The 27,438-nt window shown below is 44.4% G+C and overlaps 3 protein-coding genes across 3 annotated transcripts in view; 1 reads left to right on the top strand and 2 right to left on the bottom strand.

Annotated features, from left to right (window-relative positions):
- The window catches only part of myo15a (myosin XVA), a 32,815-nt gene extending 29,950 nt beyond the window's left edge, over positions 1-2,865 (bottom strand). The window contains 4 exon segments of the mRNA XM_022763963.1: positions 1,271-1,345; positions 2,400-2,509; positions 2,615-2,678; positions 2,783-2,865. Of these exon segments, the coding sequence (XP_022619684.1) occupies positions 1,271-1,345; positions 2,400-2,509; positions 2,615-2,678; positions 2,783-2,865 (332 nt within the window).
- A 16,196-nt stretch (positions 2,866-19,061) lies between these two features.
- On the bottom strand, positions 19,062-24,516 carry drg2 (developmentally regulated GTP binding protein 2). The gene is made up of 14 exons (XM_022763955.1): positions 24,424-24,516; positions 24,124-24,217; positions 23,637-23,797; positions 23,360-23,449; positions 23,198-23,258; positions 22,854-22,944; positions 22,669-22,741; positions 22,340-22,430; positions 21,865-21,962; positions 21,536-21,612; positions 21,340-21,428; positions 21,179-21,237; positions 20,366-20,419; positions 19,062-19,644 (listed from the first exon to the last, which is right to left on the bottom strand). Exons 2-14 carry the CDS (start codon positions 24,185-24,187, stop codon positions 19,558-19,560), a joined length of 1,095 nt encoding a protein of 364 aa, XP_022619676.1. The 5' UTR covers positions 24,188-24,217; positions 24,424-24,516; the 3' UTR covers positions 19,062-19,557.
- Positions 24,517-24,525: 9 nt separating this feature from the next.
- Positions 24,526-27,191, top strand: gfer (growth factor, augmenter of liver regeneration). The gene is made up of 3 exons (XM_022763956.1): positions 24,526-24,943; positions 25,463-25,677; positions 26,306-27,191. The coding sequence occupies exons 1-3, from the start codon at positions 24,731-24,733 to the stop codon at positions 26,466-26,468; spliced, it is 591 nt and encodes a 196-aa protein (XP_022619677.1). The 5' UTR covers positions 24,526-24,730; the 3' UTR covers positions 26,469-27,191.
- The last annotated feature ends 247 nt before the right edge of the window (positions 27,192-27,438 follow it).

Genomic DNA, 27,438 nt, shown 5'->3' on the forward strand with positions numbered 1-27,438 from the left:
AAGGCCTCAATTCCACTTTTGCGTTAAACCACCTGAAACGCTCTACCACACACACACACATACACCCACACTCACACACACACACACACACACACACACACACACACACACGTTCTGTGCTGCCAACAGCTTAATGCTAAATACCACCATTATGTAAGCTTGGCCAAATGGGGGGGTGAAGATGTGTGTGTGTGTGTGTGTGTGTGTGTGTGTGTGTGTGTGTGTGTGTGTGTGTGTGTGTGTGTTTAGGGACACCGGCACCTTGACCACATTCCAGCATAAGGTTTCAGCTCACGGGCTGGTTAGCTAAAAACCGGGGCCATTACTGGTCACTGAACACCAGACCTCAGTTACCCCATAACACGCACTCAGTGACACACACACACACACACACACACACACACACAGGGTCCACACACATTCACTTGGACACACACACACACACACACACACACACCTGAAACATAACCTGTTCCTGGCCCAGACCTGGCTGGGCTTTCCTTACAGGTGTCTCCTTCCGAACACGGCTAGAGTGTTCCAGGTGTGTTCGAGTGTTAGTGTACTGTGTATGATTGTTTCTGCTCGTTTCAAAAAGCACATATCTGTGTGTGAAAGTGTGTGAACGTGCTGTAATACCTGAGTTCATTCTTACACCTGAGTTCGATGTAAATGTGCTTATTGTCTGTAAGTGTAAGTTTGTGTGTGTCTTCTTCTTCAGGAGTTTTGACAGACAGACGGCGAACGAGAGGAGCGAGGGACGGCTCTGTCTTAAGTCTTATGACCAGTTAACCACAGACAGACACTCATGAATTTACAAACACTAATCCAGCTGGAGACGGAAACCTGACTGTCCAAGAAGATTCATGGACATTCTGTACAACAAAGTTAAACCATTACAAAACCTTGGAAGTTGACTAATGTTATAATGGACAAAATATATGCAACAGTTTCATATATAAAAAAACTTTGATAACAGTCTTTAATACAGCCCACAATTTACAAATTTAGCTGATTTTGTTGCATGAATCAGGTACTAATAAATACTTAGTAGTTCCAACTGATACGTCGATACGCAGAGGTGGACAGTAACAAAGTATGTTTACTTGAGTACTGTGTATTTCTAGAGTATCTGTACTTTACTTGAGTATTATTTTAAGTAAGGCATTCAACTTTGGTGAACTTTGATGTGTGATTTATAGGTGCATGGAAAGTGATTAAAAATGGGAGATGAGAGAGGATTTGAGTGAAGATTATAGGTTCAGCCTCTTACCTGATTATTATGACCTGGTTGTGTTTGGCATCCATCATTTTGGAATAAGCAGTGTTTGCTATGGCAAACAAATGCCTAAAGAAAAAGGAAGAAGAAAGACAGGCATTTAAGTAGATCACAGCAATGACCTCAAACTCTCTGTGTCAAAATATTCTTGATCCTTTCTTTCAAGGTGACCAGATTTCTGAAATGAAAACCGAAACATTTCCAGTTCGGCGTCAATATATCATTAAAATATCCAATGTTTTTATCTATGAAATAAAACAGGGGGACAGTCTTGATGGTGTGTTTTGACCATGGTAACTGTTGTACTGTAATAAACTATAGTGAAGGATGACCAATAAAACAACGACTCCCTACCTTTGAAGCTATCACAAAGTCCAACTGTCTATCTATTCCTCCATTATTCATATTCCTTTAGTCCGTAAGTGTCCACAGATCAAAAGAAGAGTATTCCAGGTTGTGAATATTGTTGCAGACAGTCGAGTAACTTCTTCTTCTTCACTTCTTCCAACATAAAAGCAATTTTTTCAAATTCTAACTGCGGGGCTTTGGGTATGTTTGTTTACATTAGTTTACTGCCTAGTTATGAACTCCTGACCAATGAGTGAGCCAGCTAACCTTTTCTCTGCCTAGAGACAACAACAAAAAAAGGAAATAAATAGTTGGATAACTCTATTTTGTTGAGTTTAGCTTTATTTCTGAAGCTGCTGTAGCTAACAACCAGCCCCCTCTGTTGGTCAAAACAAAACGCTAGATGTCTGTTTTTAATTCACAGTTAAAAATGGGGACATTTCCGGAGACAGCTCCAGCCAGGGACAGCACACCAAAAACAGGGACTGTCCCTGGAAAATTGGGGTATCTGGTCACCCTACTTTCTTTCCATCTTGATCTCTTAATTGTTATTTATCTGCATCATTCTTTCCTTCCTTACTTCCTTTACTTATAACATATCAGTTTCCTTTCTTCCTTTTATTCTTTAATCACAATAGAGCCAACAAAAAACTTCAAAATAGAACATGAAACTACACAAATTAATCTATTCTGTTCTGTTTTTAAAATACGAGGGTAGTGGCAATTCTAGTTTTCTGTTTACTGTCTCTGCAATTTGATAGTGAACGTGACTTACGGAGGGTTCTCTCCCAGAGCATGACCCTTGTACAGCAGCACCATGTCCGTGCCATAGATGTTATACATCTTATAGGGGTTCACGGACACCAGAATACTACCAATGTATGTCTGAAGCCAACAAAAAAATAAAGACATGAAGAGATGAATCAAACACAAGCTCATAATAATCTGATCTGAGTTTACATAGTTAGTTAGTATTGTTCAGATACTTACATAAATGAGCTCTCTGTCAAACCTTTTCCTCATGTTCAGCAGAACAGTCCCTTCATGCATCTCCCTGGTGGGAGGCAATAAAACAGAGTTACTAATGGCACGTGTCCTTGTAGGTCTCTCTCAGATAAACATAACTCATGTATGTGGTTTTTGTTATTTTTTACTTACTCAAGCTGTGTCATATCCTCCACTCCATCTTCATCTCTTTGCTCCCGGTGAGTAATGGTGGGCAGGCTTCTGATTGAGTACATCTAAAACACATGATACATGCACATGGGCCGCTGCACAACGGATACACGCAGAAATACACGCACACATTCGTTCACAATCAAGTGTCGATTCTCCTTTGTTTTGGATTATTCTAAGGTTGATTCTTTCCAGCCTCTCACTGAAGAAACGTTTTACACATTTCACCCAAAACATATACTCTGCTCTTTCAACAACCATCAACTAATAAGTTAATATCGCTCTCCCCTCTTACAATCTACACCTGTGCCATGTTTTTACCTTAATATTACACTTGAAACTGTATGATTACACCATGAAGAAACACAGGAAAGTGCCCAACTTTAGCTATTGTGCCTGCTTGTAGTGTGAGTCATTAAAAACGTTTACCTTGTCAAACCAGTTCCCCTGTGGTTCCCCCTCCCTGCTGAGATTCCACTCCCCTGGTTCATGCCCCACATGTCCCTGTACCATCAAGCTGTTGGGGTCCAGCAGCTCCCCGTCTCTATACATGGACCACTTATTGAGGTTCTGCACTGTCCCGTGAGGTAGAACCCTCTCTGCGTCCCACACGTCCACATCTTGTTGCAGTCCTTCAGCTCCAGAGCTGTGTGCCCAGTGCTGTTCAGGGCCAGATCCCTGGACCTGGGGTGACACTACAGCATATGAGGAGGGAAGGCGGAACGAGGCCCCTCTGAGGTGAGGGTTCTGCAGGGCACCAGAAAGGTCAAGCGAGCGAGGTTCTGGAGTCCTAGGGGCACCGAGCCGTGTCATGATATTACCATCGGGGAGACGGTACTTTGCCCCACGAAGGTTTGGGTTCATTGATAAAGCATTAGACAGGTCAAGTGTTTGCGATGTCGAAGAGGGCTGAGGACGTGTCATCAGAGTTCCATCTGGCAAACGGTAGGTGGCAGAGCGTACGTTCTGGTTGCGAAGAGCGTTGGAAAGGTCAAGAGAGCGTGGCTCAGAGGTATCAGCAGAACCAGGCTGCCTCAATAGGGACGTGTTTGGGAGTCTGTAGGAGGCACCGCGGAGGTTAGTATTTAGCAAGGCACCAGAGAGGACAGGGCCAGAGGAGGCAGAGGAAGAAGCTTGAGGTTGGTTCCGTGAAAACAGTGATGATCCCTCTGGGAGTTGGAATTTTGCTTTACGCAGGTTAGCATTCATAAGGGCGCCAGATAGCCCCGGTGATGATACTGCCTGCTCAGCGTTCTGAGTTTCCTCTCCTGGACGTGTCAGAATTGAACCGTCAGGTAATCGATAAGAGGCTTTACGAACATTCGAATTGAGAAGAGCGGAGGAGAGCATAGAGGAGGAAGGGGTGACAGGCTCAGAGGCGGGTTCATTTCTTATAAACAAACTGCCATCTGGCAGACCATATGTGGCTTTACGCATGCTGGGGTTCAAAAGTGCAGAGGAAAGCATTGGTGAGGAAGGGGAGGGTGCAGGTGTGGGCTCCGTCCTGGTTACAAGAGTGCCATCAGGCAAACGATATGTGGCCTGTCTCAAACTAGGATTGAGCAAGGCGGAGGACAGCATAGGGGAGGAGAGCGGGGATGGACCTGAGGAAGGTTCAGCGGGTTCAGTTCTGGTGACCAATGAGCCATCAGGTAGTTGATAGGTGGCCTGACGTAGACTTGGGTTCTGCAGGGCATTGGAAAGCATCATGGGTGACAGCCTCCCACCACCACTAACACCACCTCCACCATCAGTGGTTACTGGAGGCTCAACAGAGCCCCGAGGCATTGTCAAAGTACCACCCGGAAGTCTGAACATGGATCCCTGGATTTGGGAGGTCCGGAGGCCACCAGAGAAGAGTGGGGATGTACCTCTGATAGACCCTTGTTGAGGTGTGGTGGGAGGAGGAGCTTGTGGGGCAGAAGACATGGGGAAAAGGTGTCGCTGAAGGGGTGAGGCAAAGGAAGCATTACGTAGTTGGGTGGTAAGAATAGCGGAAGACAAGTGTGGGGAGGAGGGTAGAGAGGAGGCAAGAGGGGCTTCAGCCTGAGGTGGTGAGAGAACCGTCGTATAGAGGTTGGCGTTGCGTTGTAGAGGAGATGAGTAGGAGGCGCTGCGCAGCCGGGAGTTCTGCATTAAAGCATTGGATAAACCAAGAGTGGCATACGGGCTCACCTCCTGGCTCACCTGTACTTCAGCTGATATCTCTCCCTGCCCACCAGGTATGGGGGAAGCGCTTCTCTGCAAAGGTGTTGTGTTGCTGGCATTCTGCAGGTAAGGGTTCTGGAGCGTGCGTCCTAGATACGGTGATGAGGGAGCCGCTTGAGGGAGGTTTTGAGGGTAGACTTCATGCTGTGTTTGGGGGAAGGTTGGTCTCTGTAAAGGAGAAGGGTAAGCAGTGGTGGAGTAAGGGATGGAGGAAGGAACAGGAGAGGAATGAAAGGGAGGACCTACAAACTGATGGTTTGGTAAAGCATTGGTAAGCATTGGGGATGGGCCTGGTTCCATCATTGTGTAGTCATAATGGGTGATACTCTGAGATGGTGGGAGAGTGCCGGGAAGAAGTCCGGGCTGATGAACCGACGGTTGAAAAGACGGTCCTGGTCCTAGACTCTGGGGACTCATAGCCCTGTGGGGCAAGGGGGAGGATGGGTGAGACAGATGCTGCATGGGCGAGGCTGCACGGGAGGGCAGAGGAGATTGACGATGCAGTGGTTGCGGAGATGGAGGTCTACTCTGTAACCTACGCACTGATGGCTGGGGAGAAAGAGGGCCACTGTGTTTCAACGAAGGCTGTGGTGAGACCGGAGGCACTGGAGGAGGCGCCCTGAATGACTGCCTCGATTGAAGAGAGGGCTGGGTTCTGGGCATACGGACTAGCGGCTGCCCCCTACCTACAGGTCTATGGAAGCCTCCTTGGGGAGTACCAATTCGCTTTGACTCCCTTAGCCCTGTAGGCCGGGATCCTGTCCTGGCTAACATGGGTGCTCCGGATATGCCCCCTATCTGTCCTGAAGGTGAAGCTGGGCCACTGCGGATCGAGGACCTGAATGGAGCTACATGCTGAGTGACAGGGGGTCCATGTCTACTGCGTCTCTGAGAGTAGGGGTTAGCTGGGGAAGGTTTCACAGCCCCCATGGGCACGTGACTTCGACCTCCTGCACTTCCTCTCAGCCTGCGGGTAGAGGACCGGGTGGGGAGGTTTCGACTGGTGATACGTGACTGGGAAGGAGAAGGAGGACAGTGGGGAGAGGTGGGTCGGAAGGTGTGTGGGGGGGACTGAGATCTCTCTGGTAGAGGGGGGCTCCGTCTTTGTGGGGATGGTAGGGGAGGAGAGGGGGAGTGCCTCATCTTGGATGTTTGTTTTCTACCTTTGAACAAGTGCGGTCTGGCAGACGGCAGAGGCACCGCATCCGGAGGGGGATGCTGTCTGAAAGAGAGTCTTGGGGAAGGTGGTGGGCTCGCTCTCTTCCTCAGAGACCCCCGTGGTGAAGCCAGGGGGCTAGAAAGTGGGGATTGGGTTCGGACGGTTGACGGACCCCTGCGCAATCTGGTCCCCAGCCTTCCTCTTCCCAGGGATGACTGAGCCTTAACTGGCACCCCTCTCCTGTGGTGTGGTGGAGAGGCAGGTGGACTGGGTGATCTCCGCCTGTCAAGCGGGGAAGTTGGCATGTGGGCCGCCATTGAGGCCCGGTGTGTGAGTCCTCTCCTATGTAAACGAGGGGAGAGATGGGGGTCCGGCTGGATGCCTGTTTGGTAGGCCATGTGATGCTGCGAGAGGTGAGGTGAAGGAGGGGCGACTGACCTCACCGATCCCAGCCTCAGTGACAGCTGTGGTGATGGAAGGGGACTAAGTCGTCGCATTGGCCTGGGCGAGGCCACCGGTGAAGGCATTGGTGAACGCATCAGTGGAGGCATCGGTGGCTGTTTTGGTGTGACCAGTGGCGACATCTGCCCCATCTGGAACATTTGTGGGTCTTGGGGGAGGAACTGTTGGTACACTTGGGAGGGCAGTTGTGGTGGTAGGGCAGATATGGACAGGTAGCTGGGAGAAACTGTGAGAGGTGGGTGAGTCGTAGGCTGAGGGAGAGGGACGTGCTCCTGCTGAAAGATCATAGCTGTTGGAGAGGGGGCTTGTTGCTGTTGGTTCATGGCGGCAGAGTAATGGGGTTGTGCAGGATAGTATGCGGGGAAGGGCTGCTCATACTGTATATCTGACATCATTTCCAGATTGTTGAGGGCAAGAGCTGGGGAAGGAGGGGGAAACATTGGGGAGGAGGGATGGGAATGAACAAGAGGAGGAGGTGGCAGGGTTTCCACCTCCAGTCTGTCTTTTCCAAACAGCCGGACTTGAGGCCTGGGGACCCTGAACTGCTCTCCTGAAAGTGGCTCAACTAGAGGGTAAGACAGCTGCTCCTGAACATACAGCTGTCCTGCCTCAGCTGGATCCAGCCCAGCATCCATATAGAAAGGTTGCTGGTAGGGGTTGTAAATAGCAGTGGGGTCCGTGTATCCCAGCACTGGATCATTATATAGGCCGGATGCCACATCATAACCACTACCCATCACGCCGTATGGGCCTGACATCCCGTAGTCATTCCCCATATTGTGGTCAAAGTAATCTCCATACAGTTCAGGGTCATACGAGTCATACAAACCATACATGGCGTCACCATAGTAACCATACGGCTCCATTGCATACAGCATTCCGTCATCACCGTAGTAATACTCCACCCCTTCATCCCCATAGTAATCCTCGTACTCATCCTCGTAATAGCCGTAAGGGTAGCCGAAGTCATCTTCATAGTAAAGCTCATCGTCGTAATAAAAGTTGCCGTCATCGTCATAGTAACCATATTCATCTTCCCACTCTTCGTCGTCATAGTAATCCACTTCCTCCTCATAGGGGCCGTAGGGGTCGTAGGTCACGGGTTGTCTTGGGAAGCCTCTCGGTCGCGACCCGTCTTGGTAGTCTTCCTCATATCCGTACTCGTCGTCGTCATACTCGTAGGCCTCATTGTAATAATGCGTCTGTCTCCCCCTGGTGTCCCTGTTGGCAAACGACAGATGCTTCCGCCCCAGTCCTCCCGCTCGTGCCCCCAGTCGACCTTGACCCTTAGTGGCCAGGAACCTCCCCGTCAGCCAGTTCGTTGCTGCAGCAATCCTTCCCAACATCCAGCCTTTGGTCTTAAAATCTGATTCCGCTTTCTTTTTCCCAAACATGCCTTTGAACTTCCCTCCCAATCCCTTTGCCTCTGTTGCCATTTTCCCCTTCCCCTCTAAGCTGGATAGATTTATTGTCTTTTTAGGAGGTGGAGCTTCTTTTTCAGTGTCGTTCTTTTTATTAAACATACTGAAGCCAGACAGACCCGGCTTTTTGTCAACGGCAGCTGATTTAGCCCCAAACCCAGCAAAAAGCTTGCTGGTACCTAGAAGTGGTTTACCGTCAGCGGGGGGCTTCTTTTTCTTGGAGAGTCGGAGGAAGAGATGGGAGGTGCTTTTAAGGTTTCTCTTTGGTTTCGCCTTTTCCGGTTGCTGTTGTTTAGAGGGCATGCTGAAAGGAGATGATTTTCCTGTCAGACCTGAGAGGGCTTTGGAGGCTCCTTTGAGCTGAGACTTGGCATCGGCTGTCTTCTGTGCTTTCGCTGCACCTACGTTCTTTTTCTGTCCTTCTGCAGCAAAGCCCATCATGGCCTTGGAGGCTCCTTTGATGTGGACATCGCTCATCTTTTTCAGGTTCACTGCACCCATCCCTTTCTTCACCTGTTGCTTCCCCTTCTCTTTCTCCTCCTCATTGGATGGAGATGAGTGTTTAGAGGGAGGTTTGAAACCCTTCATGGCCATGGCCTTGGATGCACCTTTCAGAGCTGCTTTCCCTTTCCCTTTATCCTTCTTGGTAACGACTTCTTCCTCTGTCTCATCGCCCTCTTCTTCCTCACTCATCACCTCCTCTTCCTCTTCCTCTGACCCGTCCTCCGACTCGCTGACAGGTTTCTTTCCTTTTCCCTTCTTCCCATCATCCTTCCCTTTCCCTTTAGCTGGAGGCTCCTCCGCTTTCTTTCCCCCTTTCTTATCATCCTTTCCTCCCTTCTTCGGCTCCTCTGCCTTGCCTTTCTTGGCAGCTGATTTTGGGTCACCTTTTTTAGGTGGCATGACGTCTCCCGACTCAAATCATTCTAAACAAGATGAGGAAGGACAAGTTCCCCAAAAAGAAAAAAGTGCTAATGCAAGTCGGTATCAATGTCAATGTCGATATGCAGACTTGAAAGAAGAGTCCAAGCAGTAGCAGCATCCTGTCATTCCCATTTCCTTTTCATGTTTTCTCCCCTTTTTCCTCCATCTGATCCATCCCTGTGAAAGACACGCTCACTCTGTCCCGAGGCAGTTGCTCTATAATGCACACTGAGACAAACACAAACCACAGTCCTTCAAAACACGATCTAGTAATGGAGTCGGAATCTCAGCCATCGGTGTTCGCTCGCATTACAGTACGTCTTCAGTGCTCAGCAAAAAAGCTGTTGCCTCTGTGTGTAAAGAGAGACGGACACCTGTCCGGGAGGGTTACATCTTAAAGAGCAGGTGCTTTATTTAATCCAAAATGTTATAAATGAAAAAAAAACATAATCTTACAGGTGACAGTGTCCGTCAGTTTTACCCACTTGTTGCGTTTGACTTTTTCACTTCAAGTCCTTCAAAATGTGGCAAAAATATCCGTGAATTCCTGATCGTGTTCCTCTCTGTAGGTTTGTAAGTAACTTCCCAGGGTCGCACGATGAATAAAAGACCCTGTTATCCCAGTGACAGAGTCTGTGTAGTCCTTTGTGCGCCTCCCATTGTCAGTGCGTCCTGTGAGTCCGGCAGTGAATCCTCATCTTGGCTGCCGCGCCAACTTTGGCAGGACGTCCCCCCCCAACAAGGAGAGAGGAGAGCCAATGTGCGTGCGTCGGTGCGAGTCTTGGCCTTCAGGGGTGTCCTCGTCTTTGTCTGAGAGTAAGCGTGTGTGTGTGTGTGTGCGTGTGCGTGTGCGTGTGTGTGTGTGTGTGTGTGCGCGCGCGTGTGTGTGTGCTGTATTTGTGGTTGTATCCTCCCACATCCACGTCAGCTTGCCTTTGTGACCTCCTGCAACCTTCTGCATCTCTCTCTGGTTACTGCCACTTCATCCCTTCATCCCGCGTTCGACAATATCCTGAGCGCATGTGCCTACACATATGAGCATATGTATTGTGTGTCTGTGTGTGTGTGTGTGTGTGTGTGTGTGTGCATCACAGCGAGTGTGTCCCAGGTTATAATTGCAAAGGGCACCTTAATGTAGCAGCTATACTGCTGCGGGGTAACCCAATCTGCACGCTCGCTCCTGTATGAATAATGCAGACTGGCTGAGCTGTTGCTAAACTGTGTCTGAGAGGCGAAGCCACGCAGAACCAACACACAAACACACACACACACACACACACACACACGCACACACACACCAGTAGCAGCAGCATGGACACAGTTTAGGTTATTCTAGTCAGTGTTACACGTCATTCATTTACAGCAACAACCACCCAGCAGAATCAATATACTAGAGTCTGATTTATAGTTCAAAACACAGAAGAAAGCACCAGTCTTTTCACGTCATCATCTTCATCTTGATACTGCCAAGCTCTCCTAAATGCTCAGAGGCCACGAGGCGTCGTTCACTCACACTCCAAATTTCATCATTAATGTCGTTAATAACTATGAGATCCATTAGAATTAAACTTAATGAATATAAACCTTGACACACTCGCGACAAAGAAAACACACACACACACGTTTACGTACATCTCAGTCCCTTCAGCAGAAGGTGTGACATGGAGTGTGATGGCTTTACATAAATGATGACGCTGGTGTAAATTCATTGAGGGTGGTGTGATGTTAGCTCATCGCCGATGGCTTAATGTTGATTCTTTGATGACGGGCTGATATTCCAGGAGGTCATCTCAGTGGCAGATGTGAATGATTAATGACCTGCCCTGTGTTCTGCCTACGCAGCGTGGATAAAACATTCATCGAAGGGCCGCTCTAAATATATCACAAAGGGTCAACCCTGCCCCGATGTATTATACATATGGGCTCGAGTCAGGGGTTAACAGCCAGACACCACGGGGCAGATGGGAGATAGACGGCAAAAGGCAAAGTTAAGAAAAACAAACTTGAGCTTTTTCTAATAACCGCCAGATAAACACTCAAATATTGATTATAGGCTTTTAAAGACGCTGAAAAGAGAAAGATGTTAATCACGTATGTCAGTTATAGTTAACAGCTCCACCTCCAAGTTTCTTTCCACTATCTAGACTAAAAGGCTTGACCAACAACGACAGGATCTGAGCAGAAATCTGTATCACGTATCCCCGGGGGGCAGCGACCATGACAAAACTCTAAGTGTCTGCAGGCTGCACAGCAATAACAACAACAACAGCAGCGGGCGGTGTCATCTAACTGCAGACGGGGGAAGTTCAAAAGTTCCTTCCTGCTCATCACACGCACACACAGCGAAGGTTGCTGCTCACCAAGCAGGTGAAGAGATCTATCTGATATGTGCGATATGTATCTGCTGTCCGGCTGCTGATGGAGTGAAGTGGTAATGAATAGAGCGCGGGGTGGAGAGAAGGGGGAGAGGGTGAGGAAGTGAAAGAGAGAGGGGGAGATGAATGAACTGCAGATTCTATAGATGCTGAGCAGGAACGAGTCGGATTGAGAAGAAGAAGAAGAAGGAGACGGAGAGAAAGAGTCACTGAGAGGAAGAAATAAAAAAAGTGAAAATGGTTCTAGGGAAGAAAGTGAAGATGGAGAGAGATGGGGGGGTGCAGAGAGAGTGATACAGGGGGACAATGGAGAGCGAGTGAGCGAGTGAGTGAGTGAGGGAGGGAGGGAGGGGAGAGTCTCTTCACCTGCGTGCCAATCACTGACAACACGCTTTCAGCAGACGCACTCAGCGACACGGGACTAATAAAGGAGATCACCTGAACAGAGCCACACACACACACACACACACACACACACACACACACACACACACACACACACACACACACACACACACACGCATCAACTATCAATCAATCAATAAATATAATAAATAAAACCAATAGGAATAAGACAATAACAACAGGAACTGAGGAATCACTGGAAAACAAAGATAAAGATAAAATAATAAAACACTGAAACAGAGGAGACGTATTAAAGTGAGTAAAACCAGAAATAAAAGTAGAAATAAAACAAATAACCAGAAATAAAAGTGGGGCATTAAAAGGAAAATAATCCTGAAAATAATCAGAGAATAAAAGGACAAACTGGTAAAACAGCTTAAAATACATAAATAAAAAGACAAATAAATAAATAAATAGAAAGATAAATAAATAGGAAAATAAATAAATAGAAAGATAAATAAATGATTCCCATGTGCTACAAATGCAGTATATTTGCACACACACATTGACTGCTCACAATAAGTCACACACACTCGGGGCTTGAGCCAAAATGCAAGTCATATATTTTCCATCCAGTTCAGAGTTTGAACACTGAGCATTTAAATACAGCACGCCTCCTCTGCTGCGTCCATTTCAAATTAAAAGCACATGAACACACCGAGGTCAGAGGAACGACTTCCCAACTCAGGAAACACGTGAACGCAGCGTAACGCTGAACCACGTTCAGCGTCCTACAGTTTAGACTCTGGAGCTGAAAACTGAAGACGAGGAGGAAAACGATGGACAGACGGAGAGACGGAGTGACAGATGGAGAACGTCTCCTCAGACAGAGAAGGTGAGACAGGAGGACGAGGAGGCCGCACTCGGGTTTCCTGTAAGCCTTTAAGCCCCATTCAGGTCTGAACCTTCGCTGCCAGATTACCCTGCGGCCTGACAATAGAGAGACAGAAGACCTGCCGTGGGGGATCAAACAGCAACACCTGGCTGAGTCCGCGGCTATAAATACACCTGACAATAAGCTGCTCACCTGGACAGTAACGTACCTGCTGCAGATGAATTTAGCGGCAGTTTGAAATTTAAGTGCAAATACAAATGATCAGACTTTTACAAGGACAGACACAAAATTCATCCATTTCTAGATCAACACAAAGAAAGAAGGGTCGTTTCAGACATTCAGCTGATGGTGATGCAGACATGCCGCAGGCCAATCAGAAGCAAGGACGCAAATAAGGTCACGGGGTCAACAGGGTTAAGTGCTGAAGTATTCAAAAATACTGAAGTATTGAAAAGTACTTTCTCTGTCCATCAGCTCGTTGCTGTTTTGTTCCACATTTACAGAATCTAAAGCCTCAGAAGCGACTGACTGAAGCTCTGACTGACTGTAGAACCTGTAGAATAAACAGCTTGTAGAACATGAAACACAGCTGATAGAAACGGCCATAAAAACACAATTTAACCAACAAAACGACGCCAACTACAAACTGTTCATCTGGACATAAACAGACATGTAACACCTGGACACGCTCTCTAAAGTGGGACGGCAGATTTCTGCAGGTAGAGATGAACTTTGTTCGTGTTAAACACAGAAAACATTTCAAACTAAAGGAATCTTTATTTAATTTAAACATGTTAAACATGAACTTGAAGAATCTTCTTCCTCATCTTTATCTCGTGGCCATCGTTAGGACACTGACAGGTTCAAACATGGCCGACAGTGGAGGAGCCGACTGTCAGTGGTTTTTCTCACACTTTCAAAATAAAAGAAGATTCATTCCTCTGACTAAAAGCTCTGCTTCAAAGTAAGAGTTCTTCACTTCACAGAAATGTAGAGGAGTTAAAGTCATAAGTTTACAAAAAATAATACTCAAGTAAAGTACAGATACTCTATAAATATACTGAAGTACAGTACTGAAGTAAATGTACTTTGTTACTGTCCACCTCTGATCTTAAATATAAAATTATAACCACCTTTAATTTCAGCTGGTGACTTTAATCAACTTTACACACAGAAGTCTGGCTGATTTTAATTATTAATGATTGATCATTTCTACATAATTTGAAAGAAAATGAATATTGACAGTTAATGATTTATAGGTCCACATTTCTACTGAAGGAGTTGGTTCCTGTTAGTTGTAAATTTGTCTCCTCTTGGTAAAAATGAGGTGATAACGACATTTTAACGTCTGAAAACAATCGATCAATCAACTCCTCATTGTCTCTTTCCTGTTTCCAAGTATAAATAGTTTAGTATTAAAAGTATAAATCCCTCTGAGCTACAACGACCACATCAAACAGATGAACAAACTTCTCATCTCCCACTGTGTTCAAGGTGTGACATTTATAAATTCACCGAAGCGCTCGGCTTTTCAGCAGCTTACCTCGTCTGTTCCTCTGACTGACAGTGACTGATATTTAAATCTCTTATTATCCACAAAATGTCAGATGAAGCCGCTCGCTATCACCAGCGACTCCTGCTCCTCATGACGACCCTCTGCTCATGTTTTATAGCCCTCTGCCCACACACACACACACACACACACACACACACACACACACACACACAATGGGCCTTCCATGGTAAACATGCTGTCTGTTGCTTCAGTGAGGCTTCAGTGATTATCTTTACATCCACAGTACAAATGTCCTGTAGTGACTGAAGCTCAGGCACGAGTCACTTTCTACATCAATCCATGCATCAGCAGAGCAGAGGTGAGGTTTCCCTCAGCAAACATGCTGCACTTGCTCTGTTTGTGCAGGTCCATTGTGCCTTAATGGCAGGATTACACACACACACACACACACACACACACACACACACACACACACACACACACACACACTCACACACAGTACGCTATCATCATCCCACACTGGTGTCTGAATGTCACTGAGTGATTTGTTATGAAACCTCTGCAGTGACAATGGGTTGTGGAGCATTTGTGTGTGTGTGTGTGTGTGTGTGTGTGTGTGTGTGTGTGTGTGTGTGTGTGTGTGTGTGTGTGTGTGTGTGTGTTGACGAGCCTTATCAGAACACACACACCACACCAGTGACATCAGCTACAAGTGTGATTATTTTGTGAGTAAAATATTTGGTACCACTTCACAATCAGACTCCCCTCATAAAGGATTTATGAATGATTTATAACTAGTTTATTAATTAACTTGTTTACACATTTATAAACTGTTATAACACATTTGATAAAAAGGGGCGACAGGGACCTGCTGCTTGCCAAATAGTGAGCCCACGTCTCTTTGTTTTTCTCCCTCATCCAGCAACACATCACATCACCTTCATTAAGACTCCTTTTTACCAGTTATAAATGTAATATAGTTTTATATAATATCTCTTTAACAGAATTGTTTATTTATGATTTATAAAGTGTTAAGAACTGAACTAATTCTAACTCCAGTTTTTTAGTTGTGAACACAAAAACAAAAACAAAAGGACGTTGTGACGACGAAACCTTCAAATGTGAAGAAAAATATTTTCTTTTTGTGACATAATTTGAGGAGTCAGGTCGTTTCTCACTGACGTCAGCGCCCGACCGCTCTAATCTCATTTACTGTACATTGTATTTAAGGGACGACCTTTCAGGTTTTTGTCTCTATTGTTTCATGACAGACTCGTCGTCTCCTTCTGTGTTTGTGAACCTACGAGTGAGTGTTTCTCTGTGTGGCTCTGCTTCTTCATGTGCATCGGTTTAAAACCCTGAACAAACACCAGCCGACAACAAGCAGAGAAAACAACCTGACCGCACGTCGAAGGCCTTGAAAGAGATGATCTGGACACAAAGGCAAACACAGAGCACCAGTGTTTACTTTACCTAATGTGAAAGACGACGGTTCATACACTGAGAGAAACTGGTTCTTCATTAGTTCATAAAATCCCTGTGAACTTGATTTGATTTTCTATTTATTTTATTATTATTATTTTAATATGTATACTCTTTTATTCTTACTTTAGGAAAGGGAGGGGCCAAAGTGTTGTTTTAATGTTTTCATTATTATTTATTTATTTATTTATTTGTTTTTCTTCACCATAGATTTCTGTCATTTGTATAAATGCAGATTGTGTGGACCAATGTTGTGCTGAGCTCTTTGTTGTTGTTTTATCTTTTGTTGTTGTTAAAAAAACAAAAACAAAATATACAAAAAAAGGATTTTCAGCAGATAAATGGACTTAAATCTGCTTTGTTTTATTTTTCTGAACAACAAATCACCGTCTTCTCCGATCGCTGCTGAAAACCTCCGTCCATGCTGCGCCGAAATAAAACATATGTGACATCACAATGTAAACGTCTTTACATTTAGCAGAACTGGTTTTCCACATCGGTCATAAAATCAGTGTGAAAGTTTTGCGCTTGTTTGGTGGAAGTTTAACTTGGTCACTTTACTGTCTGTAAGAGATAATGTTTCTTTTCTTATATATTCTGCTTATGTCTCTTCTTTTAAGTGAAGTCAAGGGCATTTATTATTTATATCAACTGTAACTTATAACAGTTTGATATTCCAGGCTTCAGTGAGTCTGTGATTGGCTGATAGTGAGTCAGGCTCTCCACTGTTCAAATAGATTAAACACTGTGATTCAGCTCAGCAGCAGCTTGGTGTAATGAGCAGGTGGAAGCAGGAGAGGGCAGCAGAGACAAAGTGATCGGGGTCCTGCTACAAAGGCTGATAAATGTCCACTACGGCTGCCATCATAAATGTAGAATCAGTCATCAGATCATCAGACAGAAAAGTGAAATATAATGCTTTTAAATAATGATCACAGATAAATCCACCTGACACTTCTATACGGCAGGTGACACCTGTGGATCAGAGAGCTGTTTGTTGGCTGAGGGACGGCTGCAGGAGCTGTATATGTTTAGACTGTAATATTAGATAAGTCACGTGTGTTTCCATATGAATCCTGCACCGTCCAGCGCTGCTGTAACAGCTCGTGGTCGTATCCCTCCGCCACTCAGACTAGATCCAGGTTGAGTAATGGCTTAAAAGTGTTTTCTGAGGTCACACTGACCTTTGACCTTCAGCTACCAAAATCGAATCAGTTTGTGCCAAAGTTCCTTCAAGGTGTTTCTGAGATATCGTGTCCACGAGAACGGGACGGACAGACGGACAAACCTGACAGTCGCCGGTTGGGAGGAATAAAAACAAACAACAAGTTTTCTCTTGAAAATCTACAGTAACTGTTTTTCCTTAAAGGAAAAAAAGGCAACACATCTCTCATTGCTGTCCAAAGCATGACGAGAGGAAGCAGCTGAACGTTTCCCAGGAAGAGCCGATTATAACTTGTACAGTTTGAACCAGGAAGTGAAATCAAACATGTAATTATTGTTCTCCAACTGAGGGGAAAGGAGCTCTTGGGTTTCAGTCAATTAACCACGCAGCGAAGCGTCACGGAGGCCGTACGGTCCGACAGTATTCGCTCAGTCTCTGCGGCGCCACACGGAGGAGCTACCGAGGAAAACGTCTGCGTTCAGCCACGGTGCCTCTGGATCAGTGGAGGGGAATTCAGCTGCTTTTCAAACAAAAGACTCATAGAAGATCTGCAGGTGATTTCAGCCCAGTCTCTGACACCGGCAGTTAAAGACAAGTGGGTCGGATTAATGTTGATCACACCTGGGAAAGCTCCCACGCTGAGGAGGAGCAGAGTGGAGGAGGAGAGGAGGAGCAGAGGAGCAGAGGAGCAGAGTGGAGGAGCAGAGTGGAGGAGCAGAGTGGAGGAGGAGACCAGAGGGAGGTCTGAACTCACAAGGAACTAAACTCACTTTCAGATATTCAGTTTAAAGCTGTCGACACCAAACTGCAACAAAAGGTTTGTAAAAATCCCTCTGATTAAACACACTTCTTACTTGTGTGTTCACTAGCAACACACACACACTCACACACACTCACACACACACTTAGCCATGCCATATGGAGCCAAGCAGCATCAAGTGTCATGCCTGCTCCACACAACACACACCCAGTCGACCGTACCTTTGTTTTCTTTTTCTCCACTGCGTTATCCCTCCATCATTTCTCTCCTCTTCAGGTTATTCCGAAGCAGAATCTCTCCATCCACGACTCGCTCTGACGAGACATCTTTAAGGCATCTTTACAGCCGGCGGCGTCGACTCACATCCCCTCTCTCTCTCTCTCTCTCTCTCTCTCTCATAAAGCCTCCCACTCAGTCCCCCTCTCCTAGACCAAAGAGATGCTTGTGAATATTTAATGGTGCTATTGTGCTCGTGTGTGAGCGAGTGAATGGGCAGCATTGGCAGCGAGTCCGTACTTTCTGAAAGAAAAATGGTCAGCCCGCCTCGGAGCAGCAGGGACGGCGGCAGTGGGGAGGGGTCAGAGGTCACCGACCCTCACCTGCTGAACAGCTGAGCAGACATCTAGGTGTGCAGGATGCTACCTGTTACATAAAAACAACATTGAGATGAAGCAGTGCACTTTTAATGAGAGCTTACTGTGTATTTAATGGTCAGACTTATCTCCTTCTCACGCTGCAGACATGAACTCGCTGCAGCATCATCCCCGGCCGTGGTGGTGGAGAAATGAGGCAGGACCTGGCGGGACCTCCCCCCTCTCTCTTTTATAAGACAAGAGAAAAGAGAAATGGGCTGGGGGTTGCCCAACACAGGAGAGATGTAGAAAAATAAAAAAACTACACTAAATAAAAATCTTTATGTCCAACTTGAAAACCCTCGACTGAGGAAGGAGGAGAACTCAGGATGTGTATATTGTGTCATATGTTGCACAGCAATGCTAATGGCTGTAAAATAAAATGACAGTTCAATAAAGACATTGTTAAAGACAGTATATAATAAAAACCTGTATTATTTATATAAACATTGTAATTTCTACTCCTCCACATTTACTTCACAAATTTAGTCACGATTTTACTTTTCTGATCCAGATTAATAATAAAAAATATTATCCACAAATAAATTCTAACGGATTATTACAGACTATGATAAGACTTCATTGAATTTAAATGAAAACTTTCAGGTGACAGAATATTTCTACTCCAGTGTTGCTGCTTTTATTTAAATAAACTGTGGGACTACTTCTTCCACCACCGGACGTTTCACCTTCATATTCAGCTGCTGAAGCGGGAAAGTGTCTCTGTGCTCGTCTTAAATCCCAGTTTACCTCCGAGAATGATTGTGACAACGCAGCGAGCTGGTTTGGAGGCCAGTTTTTTTATTCTAACAAATATCAGACAAACTTAATTCAAGTGTAGTTTCGTGTGTTGAAACATGTGGAGGGGAATCACTCAGCAAGAAGAGAAGATTCTAGATGAGGAAACACAAAACTCCATGAAATATATTTTCTCATCTCAACATTCATCGTTATAATGTACGATGACTGATCTTGAAGATACGAGTAAATAAAGAAACAAAAAAGTGTTTGAACTTGATCTTAACAAAAAGATGACTGGACCAAGTCAGGGCAGGTTTGTCCTCTCCTGTCCTCTGGACCAGGTCCAGGTGAGACGCAGTTGAAATGTACCAGTCTTATTGATTCAATAGAATAAACACAAGGACTTATTTAATGTTTTATGGACTTTATTTCCCCGTTTTCTCTTTTAGAATCAATGCATCTTCTTTATCTTAAAAGGTAAAATAAACCAGTTTCCGTCCACAACCATAAGATCTGGTCTCTCTTCAGTTTTTTCTTTTGTTTATTGTCATATACAAAATAAGAATGGCGGCTATTTTCCACTGCTGTATATCTACTGTACAGTACTTTACCCCCCCGACCCAGTTAAGCTCTTCCTGCTCAGCCTGTCCTCCGTCCAATCACAAGCTTGTTTTACTTCTTAACGATCTGGATGACGTCCTCGTGCTCCATGATGTGCGTCAGTCCGACCCTCTGTGGGCTGTACTTGGTGCTGGTTCCCTGGACGACCAAAACAACAGGAACGATGTGTTTTAAATCAGTGAACTGGATTTTGGGAACTAACTGAACAAACTGTTAAACGGTAGCTGCAGCAATACTTACAGTTGTTTATGAGGTCTGAAAAAGAAATATGTTCTCTCTTCTGCCTCTCATGTATCATGGTTCAGTAAAACCTGCTTTAGCTTTGAGCTGAAGCACGTCTGAACCGAGGTTCCCCCAATTATTCATTTGAGGAAATTATGCAACATGTGTGCCAGAAAGCTACAGACACACATGTAGTAATATACACGCAACATGTAGTGTGTGACTGGCGCGTAGAAGCAGTTCGCTGGTGAATTGTAGGAAGGTCCGAGAAACGCCGAGACACCAACTGACCTCTCATCGGACTGGTCTCACATGACCACAGTCAGTCAGACTGCTACACAAAGCACCAGCAGCCCCCTGTAATGTTATTTCATATGTCCAGTTTTTTTTTATCTTGTTATGTCCATGGTTTTTACAGCAAAACCTATGAGTCACTGTTGGGCGCTAGTGATTTTCAAAATAAAAGTTTTTCCTTTTGATGATTTCAGAGCTGTGAGTTTTGTGCAGCTCTGATTCCACAACTGGAGGTACAGCAGTGAGCAGGTCCACATGAGAGAGTTGGTTCAAACAGTTTATGGGACAAAGGTCAAACAAGTAGATTTCCAGAAGGTCATCGCCTCTGAAAACCTGAACTTACCCAAACGAGGGCATATTTGAACTGGCTGGCTAAGGTCCTGTGGATTCGATGGCACTGCAGAGAGAAAACAACACAGTCATGTTTAAAATATAAATACTTAACCTAGGAATGTGTATTATGTATGTATGTATAAATATTCTAGGGTGATCAGATGTCCCCGGAAATGTCCGCATTTTTAACTGCGAATTTAAAAAAACAGGCGTCTAGCGCTGCGCTTGTTTTGGCCAACAGAGGGGGCTGGTCATTAGCTACAGCAGCTTCAGAAATAAAGCCAAAAATCAACAAAATTGAGTTAACCAAATAATTTTTTTCTTTTTTGTTGTTGTCTCTACGCAGAGAAAAGGTGAGCTGGCTCACTCATTGGTCAGGAGTTCAGCCAGCCAGAACTTGAAAAAACAGTTTTTATGTTGGAAGAAGTGAAGAAGAAGAAGAAGTTACTCGACTGTCTGCAACGATATTCACAACCTGGAATACTCTTCTTTTGATCTGTGGACAATTACGAACTAAAGGAATATAAATAATCGATGAATAGATAGACAATTGGACTTTGCAATAGCTTCAAATGTAGGGAGTCGTTATATCACTCGTCCTGCACCATAGTTTATTACAGTACAAGAGTTACCATGGTCAGAATACATCACCAGGACTGTCTCTCTGTTTTATTTCATGACCAAAAACATTGGATATTTTAATGATATATTGACGCCGAATTGGAAATGTTTCATGTGTTTTCATTTCAGAAATCTGGTCACCTTAGGTTCAGCTTGATATGAACAATACATGGATGCGTGCATACATATGCGTTTTACGTACCACATGTTCTACACTTGCTCCTCTTCTCATGATGATGGCATCATTAAAGTCTGGGCGCTCTGATGGAAATAATAAGAAATGGATAAAAAGTTAATTTAAAAGTGACGTATTCACGTGCATGTGACAGACGAATGGGTGAATGAGGGCAGATGCGAGCGTACCTCCTCTTTTCTTGGTATAAATGCAAATCAGCGACAGGTATTCCCACAGCGTCTCCAAAAGGTAGTCCAGGTTCAGCTTCATTCCACAGCTGAAGTCCATACAAGCAGTGAGAAGGGGGAGAGCAGTTACAGTCATTTACATACATGCAGATAGTAGTTTTGGTCGAGGGTTGTCATCTCGCTGTTATTCACACACCTGATGACCACACTGTGAGGTCTGCGAGCCAGACGGTCCACTTCTTCGATGGAGATTTGATCCACCTTATTGTACACCTGGAAATCACAAACAATATGAGGGAGAGAGAAACTACTGCAAACAAAAGACAGACAATGAGAGTGATTTTTTATGTTTTCACTTCAGGAAAAAAAAAAAGGTTTTATATGGGTTCAAAAAATTTAGAAAAATCATCTATAAACTAAAACCCTTTCAAAACAAGCCTTTTAAATAAACTGTAAACACAGACAGTGGTTAACAAAAACAGTTAAAAGGTACAAGGCTCAACATCCTGAGGAGTATTGACCTACATATAGGCAAGGCATGTAAACTCTGTTCCCAACGATGACGTCGATGAACTCGTCTGGAGTGCTGTCCTCCCTGAAGAGCACTTCTGCATTAAAGATTTCTGAGGTGGGGGTTAAAGAAATCAACCAGATGCTACTGCGAGTCGTTAAAGAGTGAAGCTGACACGTACACACTTTTGGTTTCAAACATGTTTGCCCTCTGGTTGTTGCATTTTGTTTTATAGTTCTGAATAAAAACTTGCAGAATAGAAATAATCTGTCTAAAACATCTTGTAAAGCAAATTGTTAATTCCTTGTTCCTCCACTTGACCCAAGTATTTCATTCCCTGATTTCTCCATCTGCTATACATCTCTGCAATCTAATATTTTCTACAAATTCATTTACTAGTGGGAAACCTAGAAACAGCGAGAGAGAGAGAGAGATCGTCAGGGAAATATTCTGGTGTGTCTCCTCTGTCACTGGCAGAATGAAGGATACTGTATTCGTGAAGGATGAGCTGAACGAGCTTCTCTGAGCAGTGGGTGAGAGGAACTGTGGAGTTGTAGGAGAGGCCGCCACCTTTCTTGGGCTGCAGGGAAAGTCCAAAAAAATACAAAACATTTTGACAAAGTTTAATACGACATTGCAAGGATTTACTCTGGAGATAACAGGCCTCACAAGTCATGTTATTATATTATGTCAGTTCGTTTGTCCATCCAGCACAAGCAACAACTACTAGACAGATCTCCATGAAATTAGCTGCTGATGTTCATGGTCTCCTGATACCAAATGTATGTGGTGACCCCCAAGAGATGCAAAAAGCTTACCTTGAAATAAATATTGGGTTTTGTCCTGTTGAGTCTGATCCCCACTGACTCCAACTCTTTTTCTAGAAGTGTTCTAGAGACATTTAAATAAAAGTTAAGAGCAAGTATAAGTTGATTAAAAACATTACACTCACACACCCCTCAAAGTCCTTCTAAGCAACACACAAACACAGAGCGTCACACACCTCTGAACATCTCCTTTGGTAGCATCCAACATCATGATGACAACATCTGCTGTCCTGGCAACAGCAATGACCTGCCGACCTCTGCCCTTACCTATAAAAAAAAAAAAAAAAAAAGGTCAAAGGTCAGTATGTCACGATGGCCTGGAAGCTAGGTCTTTTCTCTAAACTAAAGGAATCACAATCAGTATTTCTGACATGTAGGCAATGCTTACCAATTTGTTGTTAATCATTTATCAATAGTTCTGATAAAATTAAACCATAACATAAACAGGTACATTACAAACCTTTAATTCCAGCTCACCTGGGTTTCAAACAAATCACAACAACATGGAAGCTGATCATACCTTGAGCAGCACCCTCAATGATTCCTGGCAGATCTAGCAGCTGGATGTTGGCCCCTTTGTACTGAAGAGCATCAAATAACAGCGTAAATGACTCATCAAGTTGTTCATCGTCAATTTGAAATTGCAAATGAAAAGATATGTATTGGTGTGATGCAAGTTTACCTCTATGACGCCAGGTATGCAGGTGAGGGTCGTGAATTCATAGGAAGCAGCTTCACTGGCTGTTGATGTCATCAAACTGAGGAAAGTGGACTGCAGGACACAACAGAGTCACATTAGACCAACAGATGTTGAACCTTGGTTTTTGCTGGTTTGGTTATGTACTTTGTTTGTTTTTATTTGAGAAAAACGTGGCTCTGAGAGAAAGAACGGCATAATCTGTCTGACTGTTCAGATCCCGACCCAGAACCACTACCTGTCATCCACCATGCTGACGTACCTTACCCACAGAGGGGAAACCGATGAGTGCAACACGAGCATCTCCTGATTTCATGACATCGAAGCCCTCGCCTTTGGCAGCCGCTGACTTGGAGGGCTCCAGAAGCTGAGCTCTGTATTTGGCTAGCTTGGCCTTTAGCAAACCCAGATGGTACTCAGTGGCTGGAGGACAGAAACGCAAAAACAATCTGTTACTGAAAGGCCTATTTTTACGAGGTCTGATGACGTAAAAGGTCAATTTAAAAAGGTCAAATCATATCAGAGTTTTACTTGAAGGTAAAAATGATAATAGAGGATTGTTCCTTTAATTGTTGTGGTCAATGTTATCAAGATAAATATGTCAATTCGCGCGCCTGACTTTGAGATATTAATGAGTTACATTACACTGACAGCACATACACACACACGCACATACACGCACGCACAGCTGGCTGCAAGTTCATCCATGATGTAGCTAACAGTTAGCTGCTTAGTCTGCTCTCTGTCACCTTTGTTTTTCTGTGTCCGAGAAATTTCTTTCTCTATTTCCGCGATTTTCTCCAGGATCCCCATGGCGGCGTTTCAGGTGTTGCTCCAGCTACACTGTCAGAGAGAAAATAAAACACAAACGTGTCACTCCACAGTTGTTAGCTTTGTTAGCCTCCCGGCTAACCGGCTAACAGTGCTACCAAACAGTTAGCAAACCGCAACAAGAGCAGTGAGTCAGCAAGTGGAGCTTTAAATGAGTATCCGCAAAAAACACATGTGATGTCAGGAGTTTAAAATAATGTAAAATGATAGATATTTACACTTTAACAGAGGCTACACTCCGCGGCATGCACACTTAACCGACATCACCAACCGGAACACCGTTCCGTTCCCGTCATAGGTCCGGGAGAAACAAGGAAACGCATCCGGACGAAACTTCTGCCCCGTGTACTTCTCTCGTTCACATCGTTCGCCGGTGTTAAGGAAGTGAGCAGCTTCACCGTGACGAGAATACAGTATTAATTAGAGATAATGCGTCCATCCGCAGGCGGTGTGTTTCCTGGTGTGTTTCCTAGCGCGTCTCACTGTCACAGCTCGGTCAGTCATTAGGTAATGTAGAGAGCGAACATGGCTGCGCCCACAGGACCGAGAGGACCGTCTGCCTCCATCCCGACCGGGTTTGAAGGTTTTCCGTTTGCGGTGGGCGGCAGAGCATCGGAGGACGGCTCCGGTAAAGAGCAGGAGCAGACCGGGGAGGTGAAGAAGAAGCCGTGCAGGGCCTGTACGGACTTTAAATCGTGGATGAAGGTCCAGAAGAAACAGACGACAGCTGCTACACAGGTGACGGGAGGTCAAGGCGGGTTTTTTGGGTTTTTTTTTTTTTGGAGGATCTGTGGAGACGCTTGTTGCCATAAAACTCGGTTTGACCAGATGATGATTAATGATCTGGGTTCAGTTGCTTCAGCGTCACTGTGTCAGAGCTGCGGTGCTGCATTACAGCGTTTACCTGCGTGGTTGTTTAACCTGCTCCTAACCTGTGACGTCAGAGGCCATTTACAACAAGTATAGAACATATGTATGACTTTCATCATCGATCAGTCTGCAGATGGTTTTCTCGATTCATTAGTTAATAAATAATAATAATAATCTTTATTTATACAGCACCTTTCAAAACACAGGTAATCTTTGTTTGCTTTACAAGACGAGATAAAATTGAGGATGAACAATAAAAAATGAATGATAAACAAAACATTTAAAAACAGTTTCAAGGTTTAATGCAGTTGGCTTCACTGCCTGTGTCAATATGAATTACCAGCTTATTGACTCTGCTGTGTTGGAACGTCTACTTTCACCCTCCAGGAGACAGGAGCTGCTGAGTCAGAGCCACAAGAAGACCCACAGTGTCCACTGGACAGGGGAGAGCTGGGGCGAAACACCTGGTCCTTTCTGCACACCATGGCAGCGTATTACCCCGACCGTCCGTCTTCCACCCAGCAGCAGGAGATGGGGCAGTTCATCAACCTTTTCTCCAAGTTCTTCCCCTGTGATGAATGTGCAGAAGACCTGAGAGAAAGGTCAGACCACAGCGCTCCTGTAGATTTAATATACAGTCACATATCAGGCGTTCAAGTAGAAAGACTCACTGAAAGGATCTTAGCAGTCATTTTGCACATTTTATTTTACTTTACTTTTTTATCTTCAAATCACAATACTGCTGACCAGAAGGCCACATGTGTTTTAGTAGGTTTTAGTATGGTATGTAAATCAATGTAAAGAGACCTAAACCCCTCTGGAGTCTTGGGAAATACAATAATCATGTTTGATTTACATGAATATAACTTTATTTATGTGGTCATGTCGAGACGAGCTGAGAAAACCAGCTGAAAATGCTGATGACATGATCTAATACACATCATTTATTAAAAGAAAGCTCTAAAATACTAAGTTTCTAACATTAATTTATATTTTCAGTTAGAGAAAAAAAAGTTAAAGAATTAAATTGCTTTACATTTTTTACAACGTTAAACTGAAGATTTGTAAAATTTAGTCTCCTCCTGTGTTATTTTTCTGACATCCTCACACTGCACAAAAAGAGGATCCAGAGTTTGTGCAGAAAAAAAAAGGAGACTGTGTATGTGGAGTAAGAAGTTGAAAAGATCGACCCTGACTCCAGAGCGTTAAAACCAAGTTTCCTCTCCACAGATTAAAAACCAATCAGCCGGACACCAGCAGCCGCCACGCTCTGTCCCAGTGGTTCTGTCGTCTCCATAATGGCATCAACATCCGGCTGGGGAAGCCTGAGTTTGACTGCTCCCGTGTGGACGAGAGGTGGAAAGACGGATGGAAAGATGGTTCCTGTGATTGAAGGATTGTGTCGGGACTGAGCTCGCATCTCTGTCGTGGAGAGACTGATGAGAATGAGTCTATCTCTGTGGTTAGTTAACACAACTGCTCTGGTAATAAAACATAAGGATACATAACAAATGTGCATTCCTCTCTGTTTCTCAAGTCACGGCTACGACTCACGGTAAAAACAAGTTTCACTGAATCTGCTGTGATTTCAGGTTATTGAGATTTTTTAAAGATGTGGGATTCAGATTCTACACGCAGTCTTTTGTGAAATTGAAAACGTGCAGGGACACATCTTCTCAACGCTCCCTTTAAGATTTATTTGCTGTTTTACTGCTTCGCTGCGTTACCAGGCAGACTGTGACCTGAATATCTGTGCACACGCTGAACTGTTTATTTGTCTTACATTGAATTTCAGACTCGAGCTGGTGTTTTTGGATTGATAAATTATTTACATCTGTGTTTTCTGTTATTAGCTGCAGTTTGGAATCGTGTTTGACCCAGAGTAACCTCAACAGCAACACAAACTCTCATATATTCTTAAAATGTGTGAAAAATATTTATCACAAAACTTATATTTTACATGGTAATGATTACAGACTGTGTCTTCATTGTAATACCTCTGTGTGTGTGTTGTGAGGTGCTTTACCTGGAGAGTATGTTTGTTTTGTTTTTGCATAATTCAGTGCTGAAATAAGAAATATTCTAATTTTCTAATTAAATTATCATTTAAGTGTGATCAGTTGCTTGTTTCTCTCTTTCATGTCAGTGTAAATAGTTTTTCAGTCATACAAAATAATCACTTTTGAAGACTTTGGTAGCATCATTATTATTATTATTATTATTATTATTATTATTATTATTATTATTATTATTATTATTAATAAACACCTGTTAGTTGCAGAACCATGTGAAACTATTCTCCACAGTCAAGGACTTAGAGGCCGACAGCTCAGCCATGTGACCTGCTCTGTGTGTGTGTGTGT

This window comes from Seriola dumerili, unplaced genomic scaffold, assembly GCF_002260705.1.
Source record: "Seriola dumerili isolate Sdu_G_001 unplaced genomic scaffold, Sdu_1.0 BDQW01000505.1, whole genome shotgun sequence".
Classification (NCBI taxonomy): Eukaryota; Metazoa; Chordata; class Actinopteri; order Carangiformes; family Carangidae; genus Seriola; species Seriola dumerili.

Coding starts and splice junctions, on each gene's coding strand:
- gfer (XM_022763956.1), top strand. CDS start 24,731: ATGGCTGCGCCCACAGGACCGAGAGGACCGTCTGCCTCCATCCCGACC. Junction 24,944..25,462: donor AGACGACAGCTGCTACACAG/GTGACGGGAGGT, acceptor TTCACCCTCCAG/GAGACAGGAGCTGCTGAGTC. Junction 25,678..26,305: donor GCAGAAGACCTGAGAGAAAG/GTCAGACCACAG, acceptor TCCTCTCCACAG/ATTAAAAACCAATCAGCCGG.
- drg2 (XM_022763955.1), bottom strand. CDS start 24,187: ATGGGGATCCTGGAGAAAATCGCGGAAATAGAGAAAGAAATTTCTCGG. Junction 23,259..23,359: donor GCATACCTGGCGTCATAGAG/GTAAACTTGCAT, acceptor GATGCTCTTCAG/TACAAAGGGGCCAACATCCA. Junction 21,613..21,864: donor TTTACATGCCTTGCCTATAT/GTAGGTCAATAC, acceptor TGTGATTTCCAG/GTGTACAATAAGGTGGATCA.